The sequence below is a fragment of the Rhipicephalus sanguineus genome, chromosome 3 (genome assembly GCF_013339695.2).
Source record: "Rhipicephalus sanguineus isolate Rsan-2018 chromosome 3, BIME_Rsan_1.4, whole genome shotgun sequence".
In the NCBI taxonomy this organism is placed as follows: Eukaryota; Metazoa; Arthropoda; class Arachnida; order Ixodida; family Ixodidae; genus Rhipicephalus; species Rhipicephalus sanguineus.
The window spans coordinates 183,551,443-183,576,130 of NC_051178.1; the positions used below are offsets into that span (position 1 = coordinate 183,551,443).

The following is a 24,688-nucleotide window of genomic DNA, read 5'->3' on the forward strand; positions in this document are numbered from 1 at the left end:
TGAGCTGCGCTCAAAATATTACGCGGTATCGTAAATCGTCGGTGATTTTTTTCCCCTTTATTTCACCATGTTTTCACCGACGTGACGGGACTCCGTCACATGTACCGCCAAATAATGTCTCAGCGCCAAGTGCCGCGCTCGTCGCTTGACGGCCGGCCGCTCGCGAAAGCAAGCCGCCGGTCAAATCTTAACCGGACGACTCTTGCCGTCGTAGTAGTCACAGCATATTTTCAGGGGAGGCCATGGATAAGTAAAACTACCGGCAAATAATTGTCTCCGCGCTAAGTGCCGGCGCTCGTCGCTTTACGGCCGGCCGCGAAAGCCTGCCGGTCAAACCAGAACCGGACAACTGTGCCGTCACGGCATGCGTTTTCAGATGTGGCGACGGTGTGGTTAAGTCATACTACCGGCATATAATTGTTCCCGCACTAAATGCCGGCACTCTTCGCTTGACGGCTGCTCGCGAAACGAAACTCGGAAAATACCCGTGCGCTAAGTACCGGCGCTCGTCGCTTGACGGCCGGCCGCAAAAACAAACTACCACAACACACCACAAATATTAAGCAATGTTGGGAAAGCATTTTAAATAAAATAAAGCCTTTGTCACATTCCCTGCGAGTAGTTTATTTTTTCCGTGTCGTCTACTGCAAATACGTCCGTGCGCTAAGTGCCGGCGCTCGTCACTTGACGGCCGGCCGCGAAAGCAAACTGCCGGTCAAACCAAAACCGGACATCTGTTGCCGTCACGGCGTGTGTTTTCAGACGTGGCGACGGCGTGAGTAAGTCAAACTACCGGCATATAATTGTTCTCTCACTAAATGCCGGCATCTTCGCTTGACGGCCACTCGCGAAATGACACTCGGCAAATACACCCGTGCCGGCAAAGCGCTTTTTGCCTCAGGATTCCGGCATTAACCACGTGACTACAGCCGGCCAATGAGGAGACACTGCCGGCCAAGTTCCGCTCGCGCAATTCAGCCGGATGCCGGGCGAATATCCACTCCCCTTCTTGGAAGCATGAGTGAAGGTACGTCGCCTACTGTTCCGTAAGACATGATGGCTCCAAAGCATTCACGAATGGTAGTCTATCCACAACATTCCCACAAAATATTCAGATGCAGATAGAACGTGTCTGCGTTTCCTGAATAGCTGTTTTCCGGGATCAGCATTTTTTCTCGACCAATCGCAGGACTGTTCCGTGTCCTACAATATTGCCCGACCGCAATTATGTGCGTGTTGTGTATCATACTCCAACATTTAATCGTGTGAAATAATCATGCGATAAAAGATAATCTCCCCGTGCTGTATAGGTAGACGACACCTTGCAACAGGAGTTGTGTGTACAACTAGGCGTCGTTGAAGTAGCACTCCGTGTCACTTTTACATTCATACTGTCTGCATGCAGGGTTGTAATTTATTGTAGTGGAGTAACCGTCAACACAAATATTACAAACAATGCTCACATTTGAACAGAGGTTACAGCAGCAAGTGGTGCTTTTTTATGTTCCACTGTAGCTAGAACTGATCAGATTATCCATTTATGGTATCGCCCACAATATCTAAACCATTTTCCCACTAATGCAGATGATACTGTTATGTAACCTTGTATTGTAATCATGCATCTTAACACTCATTAAGGGATTGTGTGTTTTATTACTAAAGGAGTCGTATGATGAATATTATTAAGCAGTGGTGAATAATTTCGTAATATAATCGACAGCGCAACGGGTTAACCACGGACAGAAAGAAGAGAACGACACAGCGCTGTGTCGTTCTCTTCTTTCTGTCCGTGGTTAACCCGTTGCGCTGTCGATTATATTACGATGAACATCCACCAACTAGCCCAACTCGCGATCCTGCTTCAGCTGAATAATTTCGTTGGTTTACTTCATGCACGTGCAGAATGTGATAATCATGTGCATCTCACAGTCGAACGTGGAGAGCAGTGAACCATACACTTAGTATATCCATTAGCTTAGCCTCTTCCAGTTTGTGGGTACCAACTGTTCTTTGTCTGCATGAGGAACACAGCATTGTGCTGTGTTGTTCTGCTTTTTATTGTGCAATTTCAAATGACTCCATTTTAGAGTTGCAGATTAGTGTATTTCATTACCACATTATTGCGTCATGTAGCATCTTAGTCACTATACTGTGCAGCCTGTAGCAACTAGCGATTTCTGGCATTACTTTTTTTTATTGTACATGTAGGAATTCTGTATCCTTTTATGATCCTATGAGTGGTAACACAGAGGCTAGTGTTGATGGTTCCTTGTACAGTCGGCTGCATATTTGACTCAACAACTTAGTATGTATGTTTTCCATAGCTTGTCGGCACTGAAACTGTGCACGGGGATGTTGTACTGTGTTCTCGCTTGTGTCATATTTCGTTTTACAGAGATGAAAGAAGTATGTTTAACACCGACCTAAAGATTTTGATTTAAAGAACCGAAATGTTGAAGCTGGACTAGTTCCTTCAAGGGTGAAGTTGTTGGAGTCAGCTGTGTTGCTTTTATACCTTTTCCTTTTGTCCCTGCTCCAAATGGGCTGCAATGCCATGAAGTACGGGTATCGGCAGGAGGGTTTTGCACTTTCATCTTAAAACTAGATGACAAGGCTAGGCAAATTCCTACATGTCAAATTCATAGCCTGGATTGCACCTTGAACTGAACTGTTTCAAAGTTTAACATAGAAATATATAGATGCATCACATTATTGCGTCATGTAGCATCTTAGTCACTGTAATGTGCAGCCTCTAACAACCAGCAATTTCCCACATTACTTTTTTGATTGTACATGTAGGAACAGAAAGGATACAGCTTGTGGTTCATGACCACAAGGAAAAGGCGCTAACAGGAAGAGTGCATCGACGCAATGTGTTTACTGTTTTTTTGTCATGCACGCTAGCGTGATTTCCTTGCAGCTTGAGTGCAAAATTCTGCCGACAGCAAGCATTGGCAAACTGAAATGAAGTAACCCAATGTTTGCTGCAGTATTTCATTTCTATGCAGTGTTCAATCAAGCTTAATTTTCAGTCACTCCAATGTGATTCACAATGGCTGAAGGTCGTCTTCATTCGAAGTCTTCCCCTGAAGAACCTCTGTCTTGTTTGAACAACCACCACATTGTTCACTGCCTGTTTTGCTGGTTCACTGATGCATTTGCAGCTTACAACTTATAGCTTCAGGCAGGGTCTGATATATCTGTGCAGCGGGTGTGTTGGAGTTGACCTGCCACGTGCAGAAGTATCACTGGGGCAAGAGGGGCCCATCCAGCCTAGTGGCACAGCTGGCATTGGAGGGTAAGCATCTGGCATCCATCGATGAAACCACCACATATGCTGAGGTGAGTGCACTGCAACTTCCTTATAGAATCTAGTCTCATGCAGTTCATCACGAGTTTTGTGCTCTGATTACCAGAAGGAACCCTGACACCATCTTCATTTAGCTATCAAGGAAATGACGAGTAATACTACACAGATTTATGTAATCCATGTGCTAGTGACTTTGTACATTCTCATGATGTTATTTACTATGATTTATCTTTCTATATTTCTAAGAAACTGTACTTTTCTAAACATATGAAAGCTCTGTAAACATGCATAATCATTTTGAGATACTGCATGTATGCATTTACAACACAAAGTCTTGAAGAGGTAGTTGTTCTGCCTGTATTAACACTTCAGTAAATCATAATTTTTCTACAGGATTTCTTAGCCTCACATCTCAGTAACCTTTGTCATAATTTTAATGCCTCTACATCTTGCACCCTTTGCAGCTACTGTTTTAGGCCTTTTACAGCAATGTTACATTGACCCATTGACCACACCATTTTTACTCGTCAAACAGTTTCATCATACTGTTTGGCCATCACGGGCCTTTGTGCTGTAAAGCACCTCATCTCATGATCATTGCATCTACCACTTGGTGCTGTTTTGCCATTATTGGCCCTTGTGCCATTGAACGCCACATATTATTGTCATTTACAACGCAATATACTTTCATGATCAATATGCCATTTAAAACCAGAAAGAAGAAATTTAAGCAAATTCATGTGCTGCCCGTTGACAAATCCATAGTCAGGTGCCATGGTGCCTCTTTTCGAAAGTTATGTGAATGACAGCCTGTAGTGGCCAACTTTTTCTGTCTCCGCCAACGTCTCTTTCTGTCACTTTATGCATTTATGCGGATGTCTGAAAAACTTGCATGTCTTGTGTTTCGCAGTTATGGATGGGAACACACCCTTCGTGTCCAAGCCAGGTTCGAGGCACTGACAAGACGCTAGCTTCGTACATTACGGAGCATCCAGAATGCCTTGGCAGCAGCGTTCGGGCTGTCTTTGGTGTACACTTGCCATTCCTCTTCAAAGTACTCTCAGTGGGTGCCCCACTGTCCATACAGGCGCATCCAACCAAGGTGTGGCCCATCTCACTAACAATTTGTATGTTGGAACATGGCATCAAGCAGCCATATGTTCCTGTAAAGGCAGGCCTCTGATGCATTCCTGTTGTCCTTCCATCTGTACGTGTAATGGCAGCATGCTCTGCTTTTATTCTTTTAATCATCAGATACCCTGCAGCGCTCAAAGGTGTTACAGCAGGGGCGTTACAACATTGGATAAAATGCATCTTCGTTCCCACAGTGTACTTGCTTTTCAGTGAGCCTATTCCACTGTTTAATTCTTCTAAGAAATAATGAGTTGGGCATACATGTTTGTTTTAGCTGAATATTCCAGGATTTTGCAGCTAGGATCAAGGCGCTTTGAAGTGTAATGAGGTTTGCATAGGTAAATTTCCTTATTAATTCCTGTTTTGTTATAGTAGATCAAATACAAAAATTTCAATCTCTGTTTATAGCGGCACTTAGAAAGATATTCCCATCGTAGTGCCTACTGCTGTATTTTGTACAATTTGTACGTCTCTCTTTCAGCCTACTGCTGTTTTTGTTCATGGGTATTTGGCAGTGTTATAAGCGCAGATTTGTTTTCTTCATCCAGAAAGTTGTGGTTGGAGGTTCAGACCATATGTAGAAGGTGATATACGTAAGAAACTGTATGTTTGCACCACCACATTTTGAGCTTAAACGACACCTACAGGCCTGTACATGTATGTCATGCCATGGCAGGTGATGGCCAAGAAGCTGCACGAAGCACGTCCAGACCTGTACCCAGACTCTAACCACAAGCCTGAGATTGCCATTGCCCTCACGGACTTCGAGGCCTTCTGCAACTTCCGCCCTCTACAAGAAATCACGAATCTTCTGAAAGGTAATTGCGATAGTCCCAACTGCTTTATCGGCTGTCTTGCTTGAAGCAATTCTTCTCAAATTTTCTTGCTTCCTCACCACGTTTCATGCACATCTCTGACGCACCATAGGCCTGATCAGTGATTAGCTTTAAAGGGGTCATGAACCACTTTTCCAAGTAATGATCTAATGACCTCAGTATCGGAGTTTACTGCCTCCCGAATCGATTGCCGCAAAAATTTCTCGAATCCGTCAAGAATGAGCGGAGTTACGAGGGTTTGGCGCATGCTCTCAGTGCTTTCTCTCTTTTCTCGTGCCGACGAACGCACTGGAAGCTACATAGGGAGGGATGGCACGGGGGAAAGAAGTTACGTCAGCGCGCGTCATAAAACGCGATCGCTCTCCCGCTGTGATTTGCGTACGCGAGTGCGGCTACCATGTACTGAGGAGTACGGCGCCGGCAAGTGGCGGCACCCCGTGGCAAGAAGCGCATCTGATCCGAAGGCCGCTCTCGATTTACGTCGGCTATCGGCCAATAAGCATGCTATGTCTCTTGCGACGTGAACAGGCAGATCCGCGACGTCAACGGGCAGACGCCCCGCCCACCGACGAGAGTAAGAACCGGCCTCTGTTTGAAAAGAGGGAGCCTGAGGAAACGGCAACTTCGTGCTCTGCTTGTGACCTTTACGCGGCACGCATGACTAATATTTTGCAGAGCAGTTCATAGCCGTGTCAGCTTTCCACAGGATGTGTTTTTTCAACAAGCCCAAGGGGTGCTTCATGACCCCTTTAACCAAGACATGTGATCACATGGACTAGGGTGCTATTTATTGGCACTTACTAACGCAGCAAGGACTTCAACTTACTGACCAGCATGGGCATCAGCAGGATTTCCTCTTGGGGGGTGCAAACCCATGTTGCATTGCTGCTGGGGGAGTGGGGAGCGTTGGTGTAGCTTGGATGGGGGAAGTGCTGGTGTGGCTTGAGGGGGGCAAGTGCCCCCTTGCCACCCTCCTGCCAACGCCCATGCTGACCAGTGAGCACTTGTCTGAAAACAAGCACAAATAAGCAGAAAAATTTTCTTGTTGAAAAATAGCCGATGTAATGAAATAATATTGCGCTTGAATATCCACAGGAGTCTTGACCACAGAACGGCAGTGCTTTCTTCTGACCGTGTTGCAGGGCCCCTTTGAAGGGGCCATGACACCCAATTTTCAATCATAATCTGTGTTATGTGGGTTAATCCTCGTGCATTCATAAACAAGCTGGCGAAGTTGTAGCGCATTTGGTAGTGGACTTAATTTATAATTGAATATATTTATAAACATGTGAATGGCCTGAGAGTTTAGCAACACTGGCGGACTCGTGAGCTGTGATGTAACAAGCTGCTTGCTGTGCGAGCGCCTGCATTCCGGCGAAGATTTTCTTTTGTGCTCAGCTGCACGTGCAAGTGAGCTACTATTTCAGCTTTCTTCAGCTCGGCATTGAAATTGAACAATTTACAGAAGCTGAAGCTTTGGTAGAATACGACGGCTCCGCTCCATGCAGCACATGATGTCGCACACGCCATGGCAATATGGCGGTTGCCGGCAGTGGGCGGGGTTTATAGCCGGTGACTTCCAGGGCTTATTTTGCTCTGAAATGTTCGTTTACAGTCCATTTTTCATATATGTATGGGCACAATAGATCCTCTACTTCTATTTCTTGCTGAAAACCATAAATTACTGGGTGGCCATGTCCTGGCCCCTTTAAAGGGGCCCTGCAACACTTTTCCAAGTAATCATCGAATGGCTTCGTTAAAAGAGTTTATTGCCTCACGAATTGACTGCTGCAAAAATTTAGTACGAGCGAAGTTACAGGGATTTGTCGCACACTTTAAGCACTTTCTCTCCTTTCGTACCAGCGAGTGCTCTGAAAGCTACAAGGGGGGGGGGGGGGGGAGGAGATGACAAAGGGCCATAATAGTAATATCTGTGGTTTAACGTCCCAAAACCACGATATGATTATGAGAGACGCTGTAGTGAAGGGCTCCGTAAATTTCGACCTCCTGGGGTTCTTTACATGCACCTAAATATAAGTACACGGGCCTCAAACATTTTCGCCTCCATCGAAAATGCAGCCGCCGCGGCCGGAATTCGATCCCGCGACCTTTGGGTATGACAAGGGGGCAAGAAGCTACGTTTGTTTGTGAGCACGCATCATGACCTTGAGCACTTCCTTTCTTTTCTTTGTTTTCTTAGAACGCGAGGCTTACTTCCAGTGTGATCGCAAGCAGGTGCGCGAGCACGTTGCGACATCTCGCGATGGTCATGGTAACTTACGTTGGGGGCTCAGAGCCCCGCAGCACAGGAACCACACAAGACAGCGGCTGGCAGGAGACTGTTTTATTGCCTTCTTTTAGAAGCGGACGAGAGGAGGTTATAGCGAGGGTAGAAGAGTAACACAATATGCAGGAGCTGGGGACGAGAGTCCGAGGAATGCGCCGTGCGCGCGTGCGCGTCGGCCAGCACCAGCAACGAGGCACAACACCTGGAGTGGCCGTGTGTCGGTTGCCGTGCGCGTACACGACATCCCTTACCCCTTAGACGGGGCCACCGTATCGGTCAGGGGGATGCCGATCACGTTGGGGCCTCGGCGCAACTTGGTGCTGCGCGGACCCGTCGGGTTGGTAATCACGAGCTTGCGTCGCACAAGTGTCCAGACCGGCCTCAGCTTCCCTATGCTCGGAGTCGGGCGTTGTGGGCAGATCATGCGGCAGCGGAGCTTCCGCTGGGAGCGAGATCACGTACAGAGCCGGCACTGTGTCTTGTTGATCACTTGCTACTGGTCCGTTCGTTTGATCGTTCCGCGCCGAATCTTCTGTCGGGTAGGCCTCTGCACCTGGCTTTATGTGATCAAGGTGCCGACGAACCGTTCCGCTTCTTGACTTGATTAGCCAAGATCGATGTCTGAGTCTCTTTAACACGGTTCCGCCAACCCAAGCAGGACTTCCTGCAAAGTTGCGGAAAAAGACCGATTGCCCGATGGCTACCTTTCTTGGCAATTTAACAACGCTGTGGTCAGTGGTCACCCTCTCAACTGGTCACGGCTGAATGCGTGTCAGTGCCGTTGAGAGCTCGCAGCCGAACATGAGTGCAGCTGGCGTTTTGCCCATCGTTACTGAAACGGTGGTGTGCTGTTTCAGCTGAAAACGAGCCAGACTGCACGCAAATGTACCTGACTGATCCTTGGCCAGTGCCTGTTTCGTTTCATACACCATTCTTTCAGCTTGCCCATTCGTGGCCGGATGGTAGGGTGCACTTGTGATGTGCGTCACCCGATTCTTCTTCAGAAATTCTTCCATTTCCGCAGAAACAAAGGACGGGCCGTTATCCGTGACCACCCTTTCGGGAATGCTGAAATTTGCGAACAGGTTTCGCAGTTCCTCGATCAGTGTTGGCGACTGTATGTTCCGCATGGTGCGCACTTCGAGCCACTTGCTGTATGCGTCGACTACAATTAGGAGCATCCTTCCCTCCACAGGCCCAGCGAAGTCAGCGTGGATTGTGTGCCATGGTGCTGTCGCACGTTTCCACTCGGGAGCTGGTGCTTTAGTTGTCATTTTCTGGTGCTGGCAGCAAGTTGTACAACTTTTGACCACTCGTTCTATGTCGTTGTCGACACCGGGCCACCAAAAATAGCCTCGAGCGCACACCTTCATAGCTACCACGCCCCTGTGACCTGCATGTGCTAAGTCGAGCACGTCTTTCCTTGCTTTCTCTGGAACGACCAGTCTGGCACCCCGGATTACGCAGCCCTCCTGTAGCGAAAGCTCATGTCCAAGCTTTGTGAACGCTGAAAATTCCTGCTTGGGCAACCGCCGTAGTTCTCCGTTTGAGATGGCTCTCATCACGCGGGATAACAGTGGGTCACTCCGGGTCAGCTCAGCCAGTTGACGCGGTCACAGCTCGAAACGTGGCGCGGACGCAAGCATAAGCACATCTCCCGGGGAACATGGCTCATCTACCTGCGCGGGCAGTGGCAGCCTGCTGAGCGCGTCAGCATTTTGGTGCAAACGTCCAGGCCTGTACACCAAGTCGTAGTCATATGTGGCCAATTTGAGACACCATCGAGTCATCCTCGGTGACAATATCTGAGGGATTTTCTTTTCCCTCATGATGCCTAGGAGCGGTTGGTGATCCGTTAATACGGTCACGTGCCGGCCAGCGACATATTGGTGAAAGTGGCTGACGCCATAAACTATCGCAAGACCTTCTTTATTGAGCTGCGAGTAGTTTTTCTCAGCGGTTCCCAAAGTTCGTGACTCGAATGCAATGGGAGCCTCTCGGCCGAACGCATCCTTTTGAGCGAGAATTGCGCCGGTGCCGTATGGTGATGCATCCACAGACAGAATGAGAGGCTTTTTTTCATCATAATGCGCTAGGACTGTCGAAGACCGAATCATCTTCTTAAGCATCTCGAACGCAGCCTGGTGTTTTTTCTCCCACTTCCAGGGCGTGTTCTTCTCTAGAAGCCCATATAACTCTGCAGCTACAGTCGCTCTGTTCTCCAAAAAACGATCGTAAAAGGTGAGAAGCCCTAAGAAAGCCTGCAGAGAGGTCTTGTCAGTCGGTTTTGGCGCCTCGAGGATTGCCTTTACCTTTTCGTCGGTCGTATGGACACCGTGAGCATCGATTTTATGACCGAGAAACTGGACTGAGCTGATGCCGAAGCGGCATTTCTCTTGCTTGAGTCGCAGACCTTTGTCGCTTAGCCTCGACAAGACTTCCTCTAGACGTTGCGCATGCTCTTTAACGTCCTTCCCGCTGACATTAATGTCGTCAAGGTAGACACTCACCCCCTGAATTGCGGCCAGTGTAGTCTCTATCATCTGCTGGAAGATGGCTGGCGCAGCAGATACTCCAAAAGGGAGACGATTCACCTTGAACAGTCCTTTGGTGGTGTTGACGGTGAGCAATGCGGCTGCCTCGTTGTCCACTCTTAGCTGCTGATAGGCCTGGTACAGGTCCAGCATCGAAAATGTCGTCCCGCCACGCAACTTTGCGAACACCTCCGCAGTTGTCGGCAGTGGGTACGCCGTCTTCTTGACCACCGCGTTAACTGCGCTCCTGTAATCTCCACAAACGCGAAATGTTCCATCCTTTTTGCGCACCCACATCAAAGGTGTGGCCATTTTTGCATGTTGCGTCGGCTCCAGGATACCTTGTTTTTTGCAGGCGGTCGAGTTCTTCCTCCATAGGCTCTTGGTAAGCTAGGGGCACTGGACGGGCTTTGCAAAACTTGGGTGTGGCGCCTTCTTCAAAGTCCAAGTGAACCAATCGACCCTCGTAGCTGTCAATACCTTCCTTAGATACATCAGGATGGCGTGCGAGAACCTCCTGTATCTCTTGACTTGGTTTGGCGACCTGGTTTATTCTGTGAACAGGGACGTTCAGTGCCAAAAACCAGTCACGTCCGAGCAGGTTGCACCCAGTCCCTTTCATTTTCAGCTGGGGCAGCACATAGTCCTTTGATTTGAAACGCACACAAACTTGTGCCGAACTGAGGGTGCCAAGTTCTTCCCCTGACCAGGTGCGTAAGTCTAGGGGTTCTCTCGAAAGCTTTGGGGCATTCAATGGCCACGTTTGGTGGTAGGTAGCCTCACTGATGAGAGAACATGCGGCGCCCGTGTCCACTTCGAATTTCAGGGGCCTTCCCTCGACTTTCACGTCAACGAGGAATTTAGGGCAGGGTTGTCGCCCACTCACGGCATGTAGGTCGTAGCACCTATCGGTGTCCTCGAGGTCGTAGCACACAGGTTGGGCGTTAACCAAGTGAGTTCCCTGCCGGGCGTTGAGGTTGCCTTCTTTGTTTTTCTTCTTTCTGGAGATGCAGGCGTTCTCGATGTGACCCTTTTTGGAACAAAAACGGCATTGCGCTGTCCTGAACTTGCAGGTGTCAGCCTCGTGCCAGCCGTCGCATCGGTAGCAGCGCCGTTGCTGAGCCGAATGTTTGCTTTCCTTTTTAGACTGCGAAGTCTTGTGCACCTTCGCGGAGTTCGTCGCTCCCTTAAGCCCTCGTTGCTGCTTCGACGCACTTTTGGATGACAGTGCCAAGGCCAACGCGCGTTGAAAAGTCAAGTCTTTCTCTGCGAACAGTCGCTGCTGCAGATGCTCGTCGCGGATGCCACACACGAACCTGTCGCGAAGCATCACATCTTGGGGCAGCATAGTGGGGTTCGCCAGAACGGCTGTGTGGCCTTCTGCCGGTGGCGTCGATGTAGCAGACGTTGTCGCTGGCACTCCGAAGTTGCAGTCAGCTGACAAGCTTCTGAGGGCTGCAACGTAGTTGCTGATCGACTCTTCCGGTCGCTGATCGCGTTGCTGGAACACGTACCAGCTGTCCAACTCAGATGGTCGTGGATCGAAGTGTTTCTGCAGAAGGGCAACTATGTCGGCATAGCCCACCTCTCCAGGAGTCTTCGGCGCGACCAGAGCGCAGGCAGTTTTAAAGGTGTCGGCTCCGCATAGCGTCAGGAGGAGCGCGCGCTTCTTTTGTTCGTTGCAGACGTCGTTTGCCACGAAGTAGAAGGTCAGGCGCTGGATCCACGATGACCATTTCTTGCCGCTAAAAGGCTCGATAGCGGCCTGCATTCCTCCAGTAGCCATGGGCGTAACCTAGAGAGCTGCGCACTTATAAATTCCACTTCTCGTCGCCAGTGTTACGTTGGGGGCTCAGAGCCCCGCAGCACAGGAACCACATGAGACAGCGGCTGGCAGGAGACTGTTTTATTGCTTTCTTTTAGATGCGGATGAGAGGAGGTTATAGCGAGGGTAGAAGAATAATACGATATGCAGGAGCTGGGGACGAGAGTCCGAGGAATGCGCCGTGCGCGCGGGCGCATCGGGCAGCACCAGCAACGAGGCACAACACCTGGAGTGGCCGTGTGTCGGTTGCCGTGCGCGTACACGACAGTAACTATACAGCTCACGATGCTCAAATCAGCCAATGGCCATGAACTTAAGGTTTATGGCATAGTCGTTTGGGTTTATGGCAGGCACGTAGCCAGGATTTTTTTTCGGGGGGGGCCCAAGGCCCAATTGTTCGAAAGAAAGTCTTTCCATGGCAAAAATAAAACAAAAGTTGCCCGGGAATATAGAAGGCCAGACGAATTTCGGGGGGGGCCGAAATTCGCCCCCCCCTTGCCTACGTGCCTGGTTTATGGCATCATTTGTTGAAAGAAGAGAACACGATTTCTAGCTGACTTTGAGAATTGTGAGTTCCAGGCCATGTACTGTGTTTGGCTGACATGTTCTCAGGAGCCTCGACTACCAATCAGCAGCATTTTGTGACCATGCTGAAAAAGTGTTGAGGGGCCCCTTTGAGTTCTTTTGCAGGGCCCGATTTTCAAGAAGAAATGTAGTTGCACCATTCCATGGTTTTTGAGTCACTGTCTTTATGTTTGGAAAATGCAGGACTGCCAGAGCTGCAGCAGGTGCTCGGGCCTCTGGCAGAGCAGCCGTTGTCATCCAAGGCCGAGTTGCACACCTGGTTCAAGGCTGTCATCACTGCCCCGGCCAAAGTGTTTCTTCCTCAACTGGAGAAACTGGCCGAAAGGCTCGAGAAGAACGGTGGGGGCAGCTGTTTGAATGTGCAAAAATCTAGTGAAGCGCATACCGGGTGCTGTGTTGTGTAACAAGCCATTTCCCATTCTTATCACTTTCATCACCAAATTACCAATGTATATCGGTGATTATAGCAGCATGTCTTAGAAGAAGAATGTAAAGCGAGGTGGCTAGGTATGAAATGTGACCCCATGTTGTATCACAATGCAGCTCCACACAGTTGGAGGCCAAATGAGAGTGATGCAAGGCACGGGCTGATTACTGATCAACGTTTAAGGGCTCGCGCATTGCAAGAAAATGAAGCATTTAACTCCACAAGATTTCTTAGCCAGGCTAGTTTGGTTACATTTATTACGGCGAAGTAGCACGTATGACAGGATGAGTGAAATAGACAAAAAAAATACATTGTCTTATGTCTTGTATTGTTTACTATTTTATCTATTCTGTCATCTGTGTTGTTTCACCATAATGAAATGTTGGTCAAAGCTGTCGGCCAGCGGTTGTAATTTGACGCTCGCTTTAAAAGGCGGTGGCCCACACTTTTTGTATGCGCTTGTTTGTGACACTATACTTGCATGGAAAGATTGTGACTTGTGATCATGCTTGAGAGGGTCTTAAAAAAGACCTAGTGCATTTAATTGTGGTGTTTTTGCTGCGATAAACGTTTTTTCTCAAAGGAAATTATTCATCCAACTGCTTTATTATTTTTTGTCATCTTCAACTGTGCAAAGATAGAAGCTTGTATAGCAAAAGAATCGTCTTTCTTTTTTACAATAAATGAAGGCCCAAACTCTCTCTACCTTAGAAAAAAAAACTTGCTAGTGCGAATGTGTTTTACGTAATTTGTGTTGGTACTTCTTTCTACGAAGCAATTTTTGCTTTGGTACACACAAAGTTGATCCATCACGACACCATTGTACATTGGCTCGCTTCATTTCTGAGATAGCTCCAGCTACTGCAAGTAAGTGTAGCCTGGAAAAAAATGCACAGAACTTTTGTTTACTAGTTGTTTGACACCATCAAACGTCACCTTACCGCTACATGGTGTTAGCAAATTGTTCTGTTTGTCACAAGGCCTGTCAGGGTGACATTAAAATCAGATTACTATACCTTTCATCTCCCATTCTTTGTACTTGTTTTGTGTCACCGTTTTACGTGGAGTGTGCACGTTGCAGAGTTTTGACAAGTTAGTTTTGACAAATTCAACAATCTGTGTCACTGCTCCTTGAACATTTAGGTGTTGGTTTACTTATCTGCCAGGTGTGTAGAAATGTTTTATCGTTGTCTTCTTGTTCTTCTATCGTACTTACAGTGGAAGCAGCAGGAATCCCTAACGAGCTTGCCACTGTGTTCCTGAAGGTGCACGACAGTTACCCAGATGATATTGGCTGCTTTGTCATCTTCTTCCTCAACTATGTAAAGCTGAAGCCTGGAGAGGCCCTCTTTCTAGCTGCAGATGAACCGCACGCTTATATCTATGGTGGTGAGTTGCTTTTTGCTTGACAGTTAAGTTCTTGATGTGTGTACAGTATTTACTAGGGGTGTGCGAATATTCGAAATTTCGAATATTTTTCGAATAGTGTTTGCTATTCGATTCGATTCGCACTGAAATTTTACTGTTCGAACTATTCGAACTTCCCAAAGACAAATGCAGTCAGCGTTCAGTTGAAAGTGACCCCTTCAGATTTTCAATATGCTTCACCTCATTACACTCTCGTATTGCGGCAAAGCTGCCTTTCAAGCTCCGTTACGGTCGAACTTAGCCAAGAGACAAAGTTCAGTTGGAAATGGTCCCTAGATTTTCAATATGCTTCACCTCATCACACCCCCGTATTGCGGCAAAGCTGCCTTTCAAGCTCCGTTACGGTCGAACTTGGGCAAGAGACAGTCAACGTCTGATTGAAAGTGGTCCCTAGATTTTCAATATGCTTCACCTCCTCACACCCCCGTATTGCGGCAAAGCTGCCTTTCAAGGTCCGTTACGGTCGAACTTAGCCAAGAGACAGTCAACGTCCGTTTCGAAGTGGTCCCTAGATTTTCAATATGCTCACTCACTTCATCACACCCCCGTATTGCGGCAAAGCTGCCTTTCAAGCTCCGCTACGGTCGCAAATGTATTAACGCAAGAAAACGCTGGTTCCAATATGGAGATGAAAGATGTGGCAGTGTTGGGGGCTCAATTAATGCTGTTTTGGACCTGAAATGTGTGCAGGAAGTCCGAAAAATCGGACGCCGAAGCTTTTTAGCATCCAAAATTTCAGATGTTCTTATATATCGACGTCTACGAGGCAGATTTGGAACTCCGGACTTCAAGGGAGCACACCCTTGTCCGCCACATCAGTTGGGCTTCCACAGAACTTGAAAGAGGAGGAGAGGCTGAGGAAATGGCATCTCTGCCTATCACAAGTAATGTGCTGTCGGCAACACTTTGGTTGCACCAAATCATGTACATAAATACAATTCGGCCTCTACATTGCCTCATTCTTGATAAGAAAGACAACTATGAAATATGACCCCACCAGCGCATCATCAACCTAGCGAAAAGAAACACTTTCATGTTGCTATCTCACAAGAACATACTTAGGGATTCTCTGCAACTTTTTCTGTAATTTCACTTCGAATTATTCAAAAAATGTTTGAGAAATATTCGAAAATTATTCGAAATTATTCTATTCGATTCGCACTCAATCTTTCTTATTCGAATTCGCTTCGCACCCAAAATTTTGCTATTCGCACGGCTCTAGTATTTACGAATTCAAACGCGACATCAAATTCTTTGGTATAACGACTGGTATGCGCGATTGCACGAGATGACCACTCCATGTCGTGACGAATCTGGTCTCTAAAGATAATGTTCGCTTTGATCTACGCGTTCGAGTCAAAATTATGCCGATATGACTTGAACTGAAGACGGTGGAAACGAAAGTGTGTGCGTTACTTAGCCCTAAATTGTCCTGTTTCAATCCGTGAGTACTGTACATACAGTGATGTAACTCCTAATCAAGGTAGCGTTAAGGAGGGTTTCCTCATTGATTGCACTGGACTGGGCAAGGCTGAGGAGGGCGATTCCAGCCAGCTGCACTTATTTAATGTACACATAAATCTGACCAGGCAGCAATTCAACTTGTGATGTCTCTTAAAAATTGGTCCCTTGGGGATGGTGTTGTCACTAAGCTAAGCTTTTTAAGACCTTACTGTTAATCGACAGTATAATATTCTATAGTCTAAGTGTAGTCCACTTGAAGGTACCCTTAATGTTCCTTCTTTATTTTCATAGAAATCATGACTTAACAGTCAGCTTGCGGACGTGACAAGTTACAAGTTTTTTTTTTCTGTGTGGTGGTTATGATACACTATGCAATAGCTAAATGCATTCAAGCTTCTTTGTTTTAAAAAGATGCACTGTAGCCTGTGGATCCATGCTCATAGTCTGTTAGCTGGTCTGGTATCCCAGCATCTCTCCGCACTTCATCGCATTTGCCCTTGGTTCCTGGACTAATGCCAGTGCTTCGTGTTGTGCTACCAACTCTGTGCTTTGTGTACTTCTGAAACTTGGAACCGCTGTCTTAATAATGTTCCCATTTTAGGAACACTTGCAGCTGTTAGTGTGATTTTGTTATAATTAGTATGTCATAATTAGTTACGTTGACTATAATTAGATTTTCAGGTAGTTCATTTTGCCCAAAAAATTTACTAAATGCTTGTCCAGTGATCAAAGATGTCGAAGTATTCTGAGAGCTACAGAAGCAGTATCTTGTGGCCTTACTAGAGCAGTAAGGTCACTAGAAGTATCATGTGACCTTACTAGGGTCAGTGATTATTTGCTTCATCTAAAAAATAATTGATGGTTGGTTTCTGTTGAATTTGTGACATGTAGAAGTATGCTTCCTCAACACTGTCTTTGCTTAAGACATGTTGTAGTGCAAGGGCACAACCACAAGAAGAAAGGCTACTGCATACCTTTTTTGTTTGCGTATAACCCACACAAAATATACAGAAAGTTTGGAGCTAAAGTTGGGATGCAAATCGTACACGAATTTCGGTGCCCAAGTTAGCTTCATGGTAATGCAAGAAAGGTGGCTTCACAGCAATGCACATGGGTAATTTTTATTATCTTCTTTTTCCTTTGCGATTTGTATTGGGCGTGCAGGTTATACGCAAGAAAATATGGTACATGCTAGAGTAAAGTGTCTGACATAGGCATATTTTTACTTATCTTCTTATCAGCTGCTATTGGTCAGATTGCTTTGCCTTGGGAAGCCAAGAAGCTTGAATATAACACCTTTTATATTTTTTTAGAACGTAGCGGGCGAGCTGGAGGGTTGATATTTGTTTGAACTAGCTATCATTTCAAATTATCTGAGTAGATTATTGTAATTTGAGTCTAGGAGGGTTCAAGCAGTAAGTTCAAAGACCAAATCAAATGTAACTAAACGGAACCAGAAGCAAGTCAAATATTGAATACTTTTTAAATAACAAACAGCTGTTATATCATGATTACGCATACGCATACACTTTTTACATCCTAGTGGATTTAGAGTATTATCTGGTTTATGCCATTACACTGCAAGTTACAGAGCAGTTTATTAAAAGCACAAATGTGGCATTAGAAGTAAATAAGCACTTGATTCACTTGCACAGTATTCACTGATAAACACAGATTAGTGACAGCAGTCTAGCTGGAAAAGTGTGGCTCCCCAAGTAGCGTAGCTTGCTGTGCTATGTGACCTGTGTTTTATGTCTTCCTTGGCTGCCAAGGTGAACTTAATCGCACTTCAGGTACATCTTATGCTTGATTGTAGACAACAGGCAATTAGGGAGATTCAAAAAGCTATATAAAAACTATTCGTGTTTAATAACAGTGACAAGTTGTCCAAGACTGAATCAAGTAGGCAAATACTCAACTCGTCATCTCAAAGTTTTGAATATTTGCACACCCCTAGTTGACTTTTATAAGGTACTTCTCTACACTACTCTACTTTCAGGCTTTTTCTCTGAAAGTAGAGAAGTAATATGTCGCACAGCCACCAGGACATTAGGTAATGATTTTGTGGCTGCAGCAATGGTAATGTCACAAAGGTAGGAGTTGCAAAGTGCATAGCTGTCACATTAGTAAGTTGCAATTGAGTGTGCCTTGCATCTTGTTGACATGTGCAGACTGTGTGGAGTGCATGGCGTGCTCAGACAATGTGGTGCGAGCGGGGCTGACACCCAAGCACAAGGACGTGGAGACCCTGTGTGCCATGCTGACTTACAACTCTGTGCCCTTGAGCCAAGTGCGCTTCCCTGCTGTATCCACGAGCCTCGAGACCTGCTGCTTTTCACCTCCCATCTCTGATTTTGCTGTCAACATGATCAAGGCAAGCACTGCGGTCTCATATACACTACAGTGCCTGAATTGTCAGCTCTTGCAGTGGCCTTTTAAGGCACGGAAGTGTAGTGGTCACATTGGTAATGATTAGAGATATGAGCTTTGCATAGACGTTCACCTTGGAGCAGTAGGATGTATACAAGACATATGCTCAGTTTCTGCAATCACAACTTCTTTAAAGGCTTACTTTCGAGGAAGTTGTAGTATTTACGTAGCCAGCCCCATATTTTGAGAATTTGGTTGCTATACTACCTATTATGCTTCGGTGTGGTCGCCTCCAACTTTGTGACTAAGGTGCACAACATAATTTCCTCAAATATGAGCTGTCAAAGGGACACCAAAAAGGAGTGTTGGATTGGTCAAAACCCAGTTTTTTAAAAATTTCATTTTAGTAGGTTGAGAGTAGCTTTGATATTTCATGCCTCAATCCCAGCATTGGGAATGTCGATGTGATGTCATCGATTTCAAAATCTTTTCTTTTCCCATACAGTAAAAGCTTGTTAATTCGGATTTCTAGGGACGGTAAAAAATGTCCGAATTATCGAATGGTTGAAATAAACACAATAAATACAAGAGTTTTTTCAACATACCTTTACTTTACAAAGTAATCGCGAATGCTTATCTGTTTTCGAGCAGAAATTCGCGCGGACACAATTTTTCTGAGCCCTTCTAGGTGCTCGGCAGCTCGCATGCTGTCTGCAGTGCCAAAACAAAATTCTTCAAGGACGAAGAAGGCATCCGCGGCTTCCTTCACAGTACGAGGGGACCTGTGTGGCTCATAGTGTGGCTGCTCCTCTTCAGGCTCTTCGTTCTTGGATTCGTCGCCATGCATCACCTCCTTGACGATTTGCTCATCAGTCAGAGAGCCGGCAGTGGCAACGCCATCATCAATGCAGACATAATCGTTGAGTGTCACTGCATCAGGCATAACACCTCCGAAAACCTGCCCGTCGTCGGCACCGTCGCCCGGCGACACTTCGGCCACTGCGGCATCACTGGAGTCGGGTACAACAAAGCCACTGTGCCTTAAACAGTTGGCAATGGCGTGCGCTGGCGTGTTCTGCCACACATACGCAAGAATGCTAACTGCGCTCAGGAGACTCATGTCGTATTGTCTGCCGACGTCATGGTACAGGAGCAACTTCTTGTCGGGAGAGCCCATTTTTCAGGGCACGCAAAATTTCTACTTTGGTGGTGAAGTCCTTGGCCTCGTACTGGGGCCGCTTCGCCGGCGTTGCCATCGGCGAAGAGTGCCTTCACACGAGAAGTCAGCACAAAAGCACCAGCAACGATCAAGCTGAAGGAGCCGTACTGAATCGTTCCTCGATAAAACGGCATTCAACGATGCAGCACACCAACGGGAACAAAGCAATGAAATGGCACCGCCAAACCCACACGTGAAGAAAAGGCGTTCTACCAGTCTCAAGTCAAGCCAAGTCGATAATTGATGTCCATGGCGATGCTGCGTTCGAGCTTCACTTTTGTTCCAAATTGTTCTTTTTTCGTTTTCGAGCCTCGCCAGCGGCCCGAAAGTCGCCGAATTATCCGATTTGCGGTCAAATCTGTCCGAAATAACGAGCGCCCAGTCTCATAGAGTGATACGTATATTTATAGGGACCAGATGACGTGTCCGAATGAACCGATTTTCTGAATTAACAAGAGTCGAATTAACGAGCTTTTACTGTATTTGGGCTGTTGCGGGCTCCATAGACCAAAGTTTTTGAAGCTTGCTGTGTTCCTCGTTTGGATTAGAGTATTATGTAGCCCACCTTTCTTGGTGAAAAGAACAATTAACTAGGTCTAAACGAACAGTAGTATTCCATGACATCATGGTGAACTGGTGCAGAAATTTTTGTTATGTCTCTTGTGGCTTGCCAACTCTTGATAAGAAAGGCCTTTTTTTACTTTAGACAAGAGTAGTTTGCTAATAACAGCTTGAGCAATGCTTCTCTTTAGCATTCTTTTATCTGCAGTAAAGTCCACGTCATTTCTTCCCACCCCGATTTCCGCTCGGCGACACTACTTAATGCAAAGTGTTTTGAAAAACCTACAAAAGGTGGCAAAAGGTTATCAAGTTTAACGCACCTGCTGCATGTATTTTGCAGATTATGCCCGACACCAACTTCCTCCTGAAGGGCATTGACTCTGCGAGCATCCTGTTGGTGATCCACGGTGAGGGCAAGATTGGAAACTTGAAGGTGCAGAAGGGCAGCATCCTCTTTCTGGTGGCAGAAAAAGCCCACACCATCGTCTCCACCAGTAGCATGTGCCTATACCAGGCATTCTGCCCCGTCTGAACTATCGGGACGCATCGTGCTGCAGTGGGCTGCCTTCAGCTGCCATCCACTGGGAAGCCACATTCTTTGGTCTCAAGAACAGTTGCATATGCTGCTAAAGGTGTCCTTTTTGGGAAAGTCGTTTAGAAGGACCTCGAAGTGGTGCCTTGGAATGGCGAACCTTGTATGTCATCCTGGTTGAGCTAGTTAAACCACTGCTGTGAGGCTGCAGCCGGCATGCAGCGTTTTTAGTCTTCACGGCTGTCACACCCTGGAACTGTGCTACAGGCTTAATTCATGGCATACGTGCAAGAGATCCTCGTTGATAACTTCTTGGTTCAGACCAGTTCTAAATTTATATGTGCTTACATTGGGAAACTGAATTTCAAAACTTGCCATTTATTTTTGTATCGAAAAGATCCTGCAGCATGCAGCCCTGCAACATTTACTACAACAGCCCATCACACCATTAGTCGGCTTTTATTAAAGTTATCTTTTCGTGCTCCTTCAATTTATTAGCTCCTGCAAATTCTTATAGAAACAACCTTGATATAACGAACACATTTGCAGCAAAAAAATTGTATGTTATACTATGCACATACTAGTACCTAGGATTCGTCATGAGCATTGATAAAAACCAACACAAGAAAGAAATTCCATAGTTGGGCCAGACAAGCCTACTATACTTGTGTCTCGACACTATCAGTGCAAGTACTATTATATACTCATTCTCTTGCTGGAATAACGCCATTCAATAGTGGAACAGTCAATCTTTAATGGAATATAATCTATGGGGTAGTGACAACTTTTACACCAACTGCATCATTTTTCATCTCTATATGTTGCAAAGTGGCTGGACTCTGTGCCACAAAGGGGTCCATCGAAAGCCATTGCAGTCACCGGTATGCCACAAACTGAGCCAAGGTCTTTTTCATTATAGAACAAAACATGGTTAATGTAATGTTAACAGACAGGTTGTGGAGGTGCTGTCACCCCTTGTAAAGCCTTTTGCGCCTCATGGCGCATGCGCATCTCGCGGATAGGCCGCAGTTAGGTTAAATGGCCGCCGAGCGAGCAGTGGCGCTGTGCTTGCACGGGTTAGGGTTAGTGCGGTGGCGTCGGTAGCGCCGCCTGCGGGAGAAGCTAGGCCGGCGGACGGAAAATAGCAGCGAGCCTTTTTTTCGAGTTTGGTAGCATGCGTGGATGGACATCTCTCGTGGTGGGTCCGTGGGGGACGATACCACGGCTCGTTTCCCGCGGGCCCCTCGTGGCGAGTCGAACGTCGGCGACGTCGCATTCACAGTGCACTGTATGTCTTATGTGGTCTCGGGTTGTGTCTTATTTTCCAAGTATTGTATTGGCATTGTATAAGGTTATTTAGTGTGGTACTAGTTGTGTATCAGATTCAGCAGGTGAGCTCATCGAAGAGCCCTGAAGCTGGATTATGGCATCATTCACCTTGCTGTACATAGTCTGATGCTTTCATGTACACCATAATTAGTGTTCGAAATTATAGCATGTATATTATCATCCATCCCCACTCTATTCTGTGCTGCTTACGAGGTAAAAAGAGTTGCATGCTGAGAAGTGGCACTGCCTTCGCGGCAGTTAGTGGAACATGTTGAGCCGTGGCGCATGCGTGCGGAGTGCACGCATGCAGCAAACCGCCGCGCACAAACACGAACCGCTGTCATGCTCTCCTCCCAATGTTCACAGTATGTGTGGTGTGTGTACGACTTCATAGTCTCTGCAGATAGAAAAATTTTTATTATAAATGTTTCACGGTGTTTTCCACGCAACTATTCCGTGATTAGACATTCAAACCAGTAAGCTTTCCATTCTGCTAAAAAAAACAGGTACCATAAAACTTCATTGTCCGTCCATTTAACACACTAAGCTGGAATCGCAAGGCATGTTTTTTTCGTGAATGAAAACTCGATATGGGAGCAAACTCCCTTGCCACGTCTGACACGAGGGCATCATCATGAAAAGAGCAGAGCGGAGTGTCGGCACCACATCATAAACCCTGCACCTGTTTTCATGACTTGTCATGTATGTCTGAACTGCAGCAATGAACCCTGCATGTTTTTTCATGTCGCGTCCGCAATACTACAGATGCTATTGGTGAGATTCCACCATCTCTAATGAATGGAGCACGAAACCATGTGGTTGCATCGTCAGGTACTGTGCTTCGTGTCATGTGACAACACACTCCATACTGATTCGTGGAAGCACACTGGGCTTTGGTAAGGTATTCTTTTCTATCTTGACAGAAATTAGTAGTGCATGATTTCTGCATGCTGATGCACCAAAATGACACCCGTGACCTGCCCTGGTGCATCAGTCGTGCAACAAATTGCACCATGTGGTTCCAGCTTTAGAGTGTCAAAATGGGCGGGGTGCTAGGAGGAGAGAGATGCAGTTGAGGACAGCCGTAAAGTTGGTGCTGCGGTAACACCAGGAGTTTTGCAGGTGTTGGCTGAAGTTGGTCGACACAAGATAGGTAATATGGCGTTCATATGCTCACGGTGTCACCATGAGTCGTCAGCGTCTCAATCGTTCCTAACAGCACCGACAATTAGAGTTTTCTGGGATGTGTTTCTGTGCTGCTGCGTACAAAGGCTGCTGCTGTTGATAATAATATACATCTGCTGTTTGTGCATAGATGATAGACACTAAATGGACATTTATATATGGTAATTTTGCCTGTGTACATACTTTCACCTATTCTTGCTAGCCCAGCTTGTGATCTTTTGTAGTTCCTGGTGCAGAAATTTAATACAAAATGAACAAGAGATGAGACGCATGTTAACTTATCACTCAACTGTGAGCTACATGGCATAGAAATTCACTCATACCATAAGATACCATGATAGTTTCTACCACTACCTGTATTACCACTTGTGAGTGACCTTGTTGGTTGGCCAAAGACTTAGGTTTATTTTTTATTTATTTTTTATGTCGAGTTTATGAAATTTGAAGTTATTGCACTGAACATCATCACCGCGGCAGGAGAGAGAGTGAGTGCACATGGACTGCACACATTTACAATATTTTACGTTAACTAACACATTGATTGTCTTTGCAGGTAATGCTTTCATAGTTTTTAGGAATGTTATACATACATACTAGCTACTTTTGACATTTTATGCCGTATTGACTTATATATATATTATTTCTTGGGCTTAATCATTTTTGCATTTATGACTTTTCTAATACATGCCCACTGCCAAAGAACCACTCAGAGGGCTTCCAAGGGAGAATCATAGAGAGGAGCCTATGTTTAAATATGCAATGTTTTCATTACATTATATTACTTAGTACCCTTGCTCAACTTGTAAGAAGGAGCATAGTTGTGCTAATATTCTTCCAATGCCCAAACTGAATGTTCTTAAAGCTTGGACCTTTGTGACACATGCAAGCAGCTGTGCAGCTGTAGAATAGTAAAGGTGTGCAAGTGTGGCTTCATTTTAACCCCTTCCATGCCATGCTGTTATTCCGAATTCTGACCCAAGATAATAATAATTGTTGGGGTTTTACGTCCCAAAACCACAATATGGTTATGAGAGATGCCGTAGTGGAGGGCTCCGAAATTTTTGATCACCGGGGCTCTTCAACGTGCACCTGAGTCTAAACACACGGGCCCCTAGCATTTTGTCTCCATCGAAATGTGGTTGTCACGACCCTAGATTCAATTTCATGACTGACCAAAAATGGCAGATTTCTTTTATTGTGGACACCTCGTGCCAGCATGTTTTAATTTCTCCACCTAAATGAACTGGCTCCTGCTTTCATTGCCCAACGATTCGTGTGCTGCTATCTATATGAGAGCACAGCACAGCAAAGCACTGAGACGAAGCCAGCTCCATTGCAGTGCATAGAAAACGCCGTTGATGAGCTGATCTTGTCCTCAACCATTTTTACTGGAAACGCATGGACAAGCCTGACTCCTCCATGGCATGGAAGGAGTTAAATGGTGTAAACAAATTTCCACACTGTGGAGTATAGGCAGACGAGTTCTGTCTGAGTTAATACAGAGGAACATAATAGCTTTTCTATTACTGCAATAAAGCTGTGAAATTCAAAGTGTTTATGTGGTGATGCATGCCATGCCATCCAGTTGTGCTTTCAGTTGTGTCTCAGTGCGCTAGTTTACGATTGGGAGTGTGCAATAAAATGAAATTTTTTGTCTCGGGA

The 24,688-nt window shown here is 46.1% G+C and overlaps 1 protein-coding gene across 2 annotated transcripts; it reads left to right on the forward strand.

Annotated features, from left to right (window-relative positions):
- The first annotated feature begins 1,010 nt into the window (after positions 1-1,010).
- LOC119387807 (mannose-6-phosphate isomerase) lies at positions 1,011-24,688 on the forward strand. 2 transcript variants are annotated; one of them, XR_007415461.1, is made up of 9 exons: positions 1,011-1,027; positions 3,209-3,342; positions 4,221-4,412; positions 5,121-5,262; positions 12,695-12,850; positions 14,157-14,327; positions 18,002-18,204; positions 20,321-24,068; positions 24,121-24,688. XR_007415461.1 is itself a non-coding variant. In XM_049413692.1 (8 exons), the coding sequence occupies exons 1-8, from the start codon at positions 1,018-1,020 to the stop codon at positions 20,510-20,512; spliced, it is 1,200 nt and encodes a 399-aa protein (XP_049269649.1). In that variant the 5' UTR covers positions 1,011-1,017; the 3' UTR covers positions 20,513-24,688. The 2 variants fall into 2 exon arrangements, 1 of the variants encoding a protein (XP_049269649.1); XM_049413692.1 differs by having other exon boundaries at positions 20,321-24,688.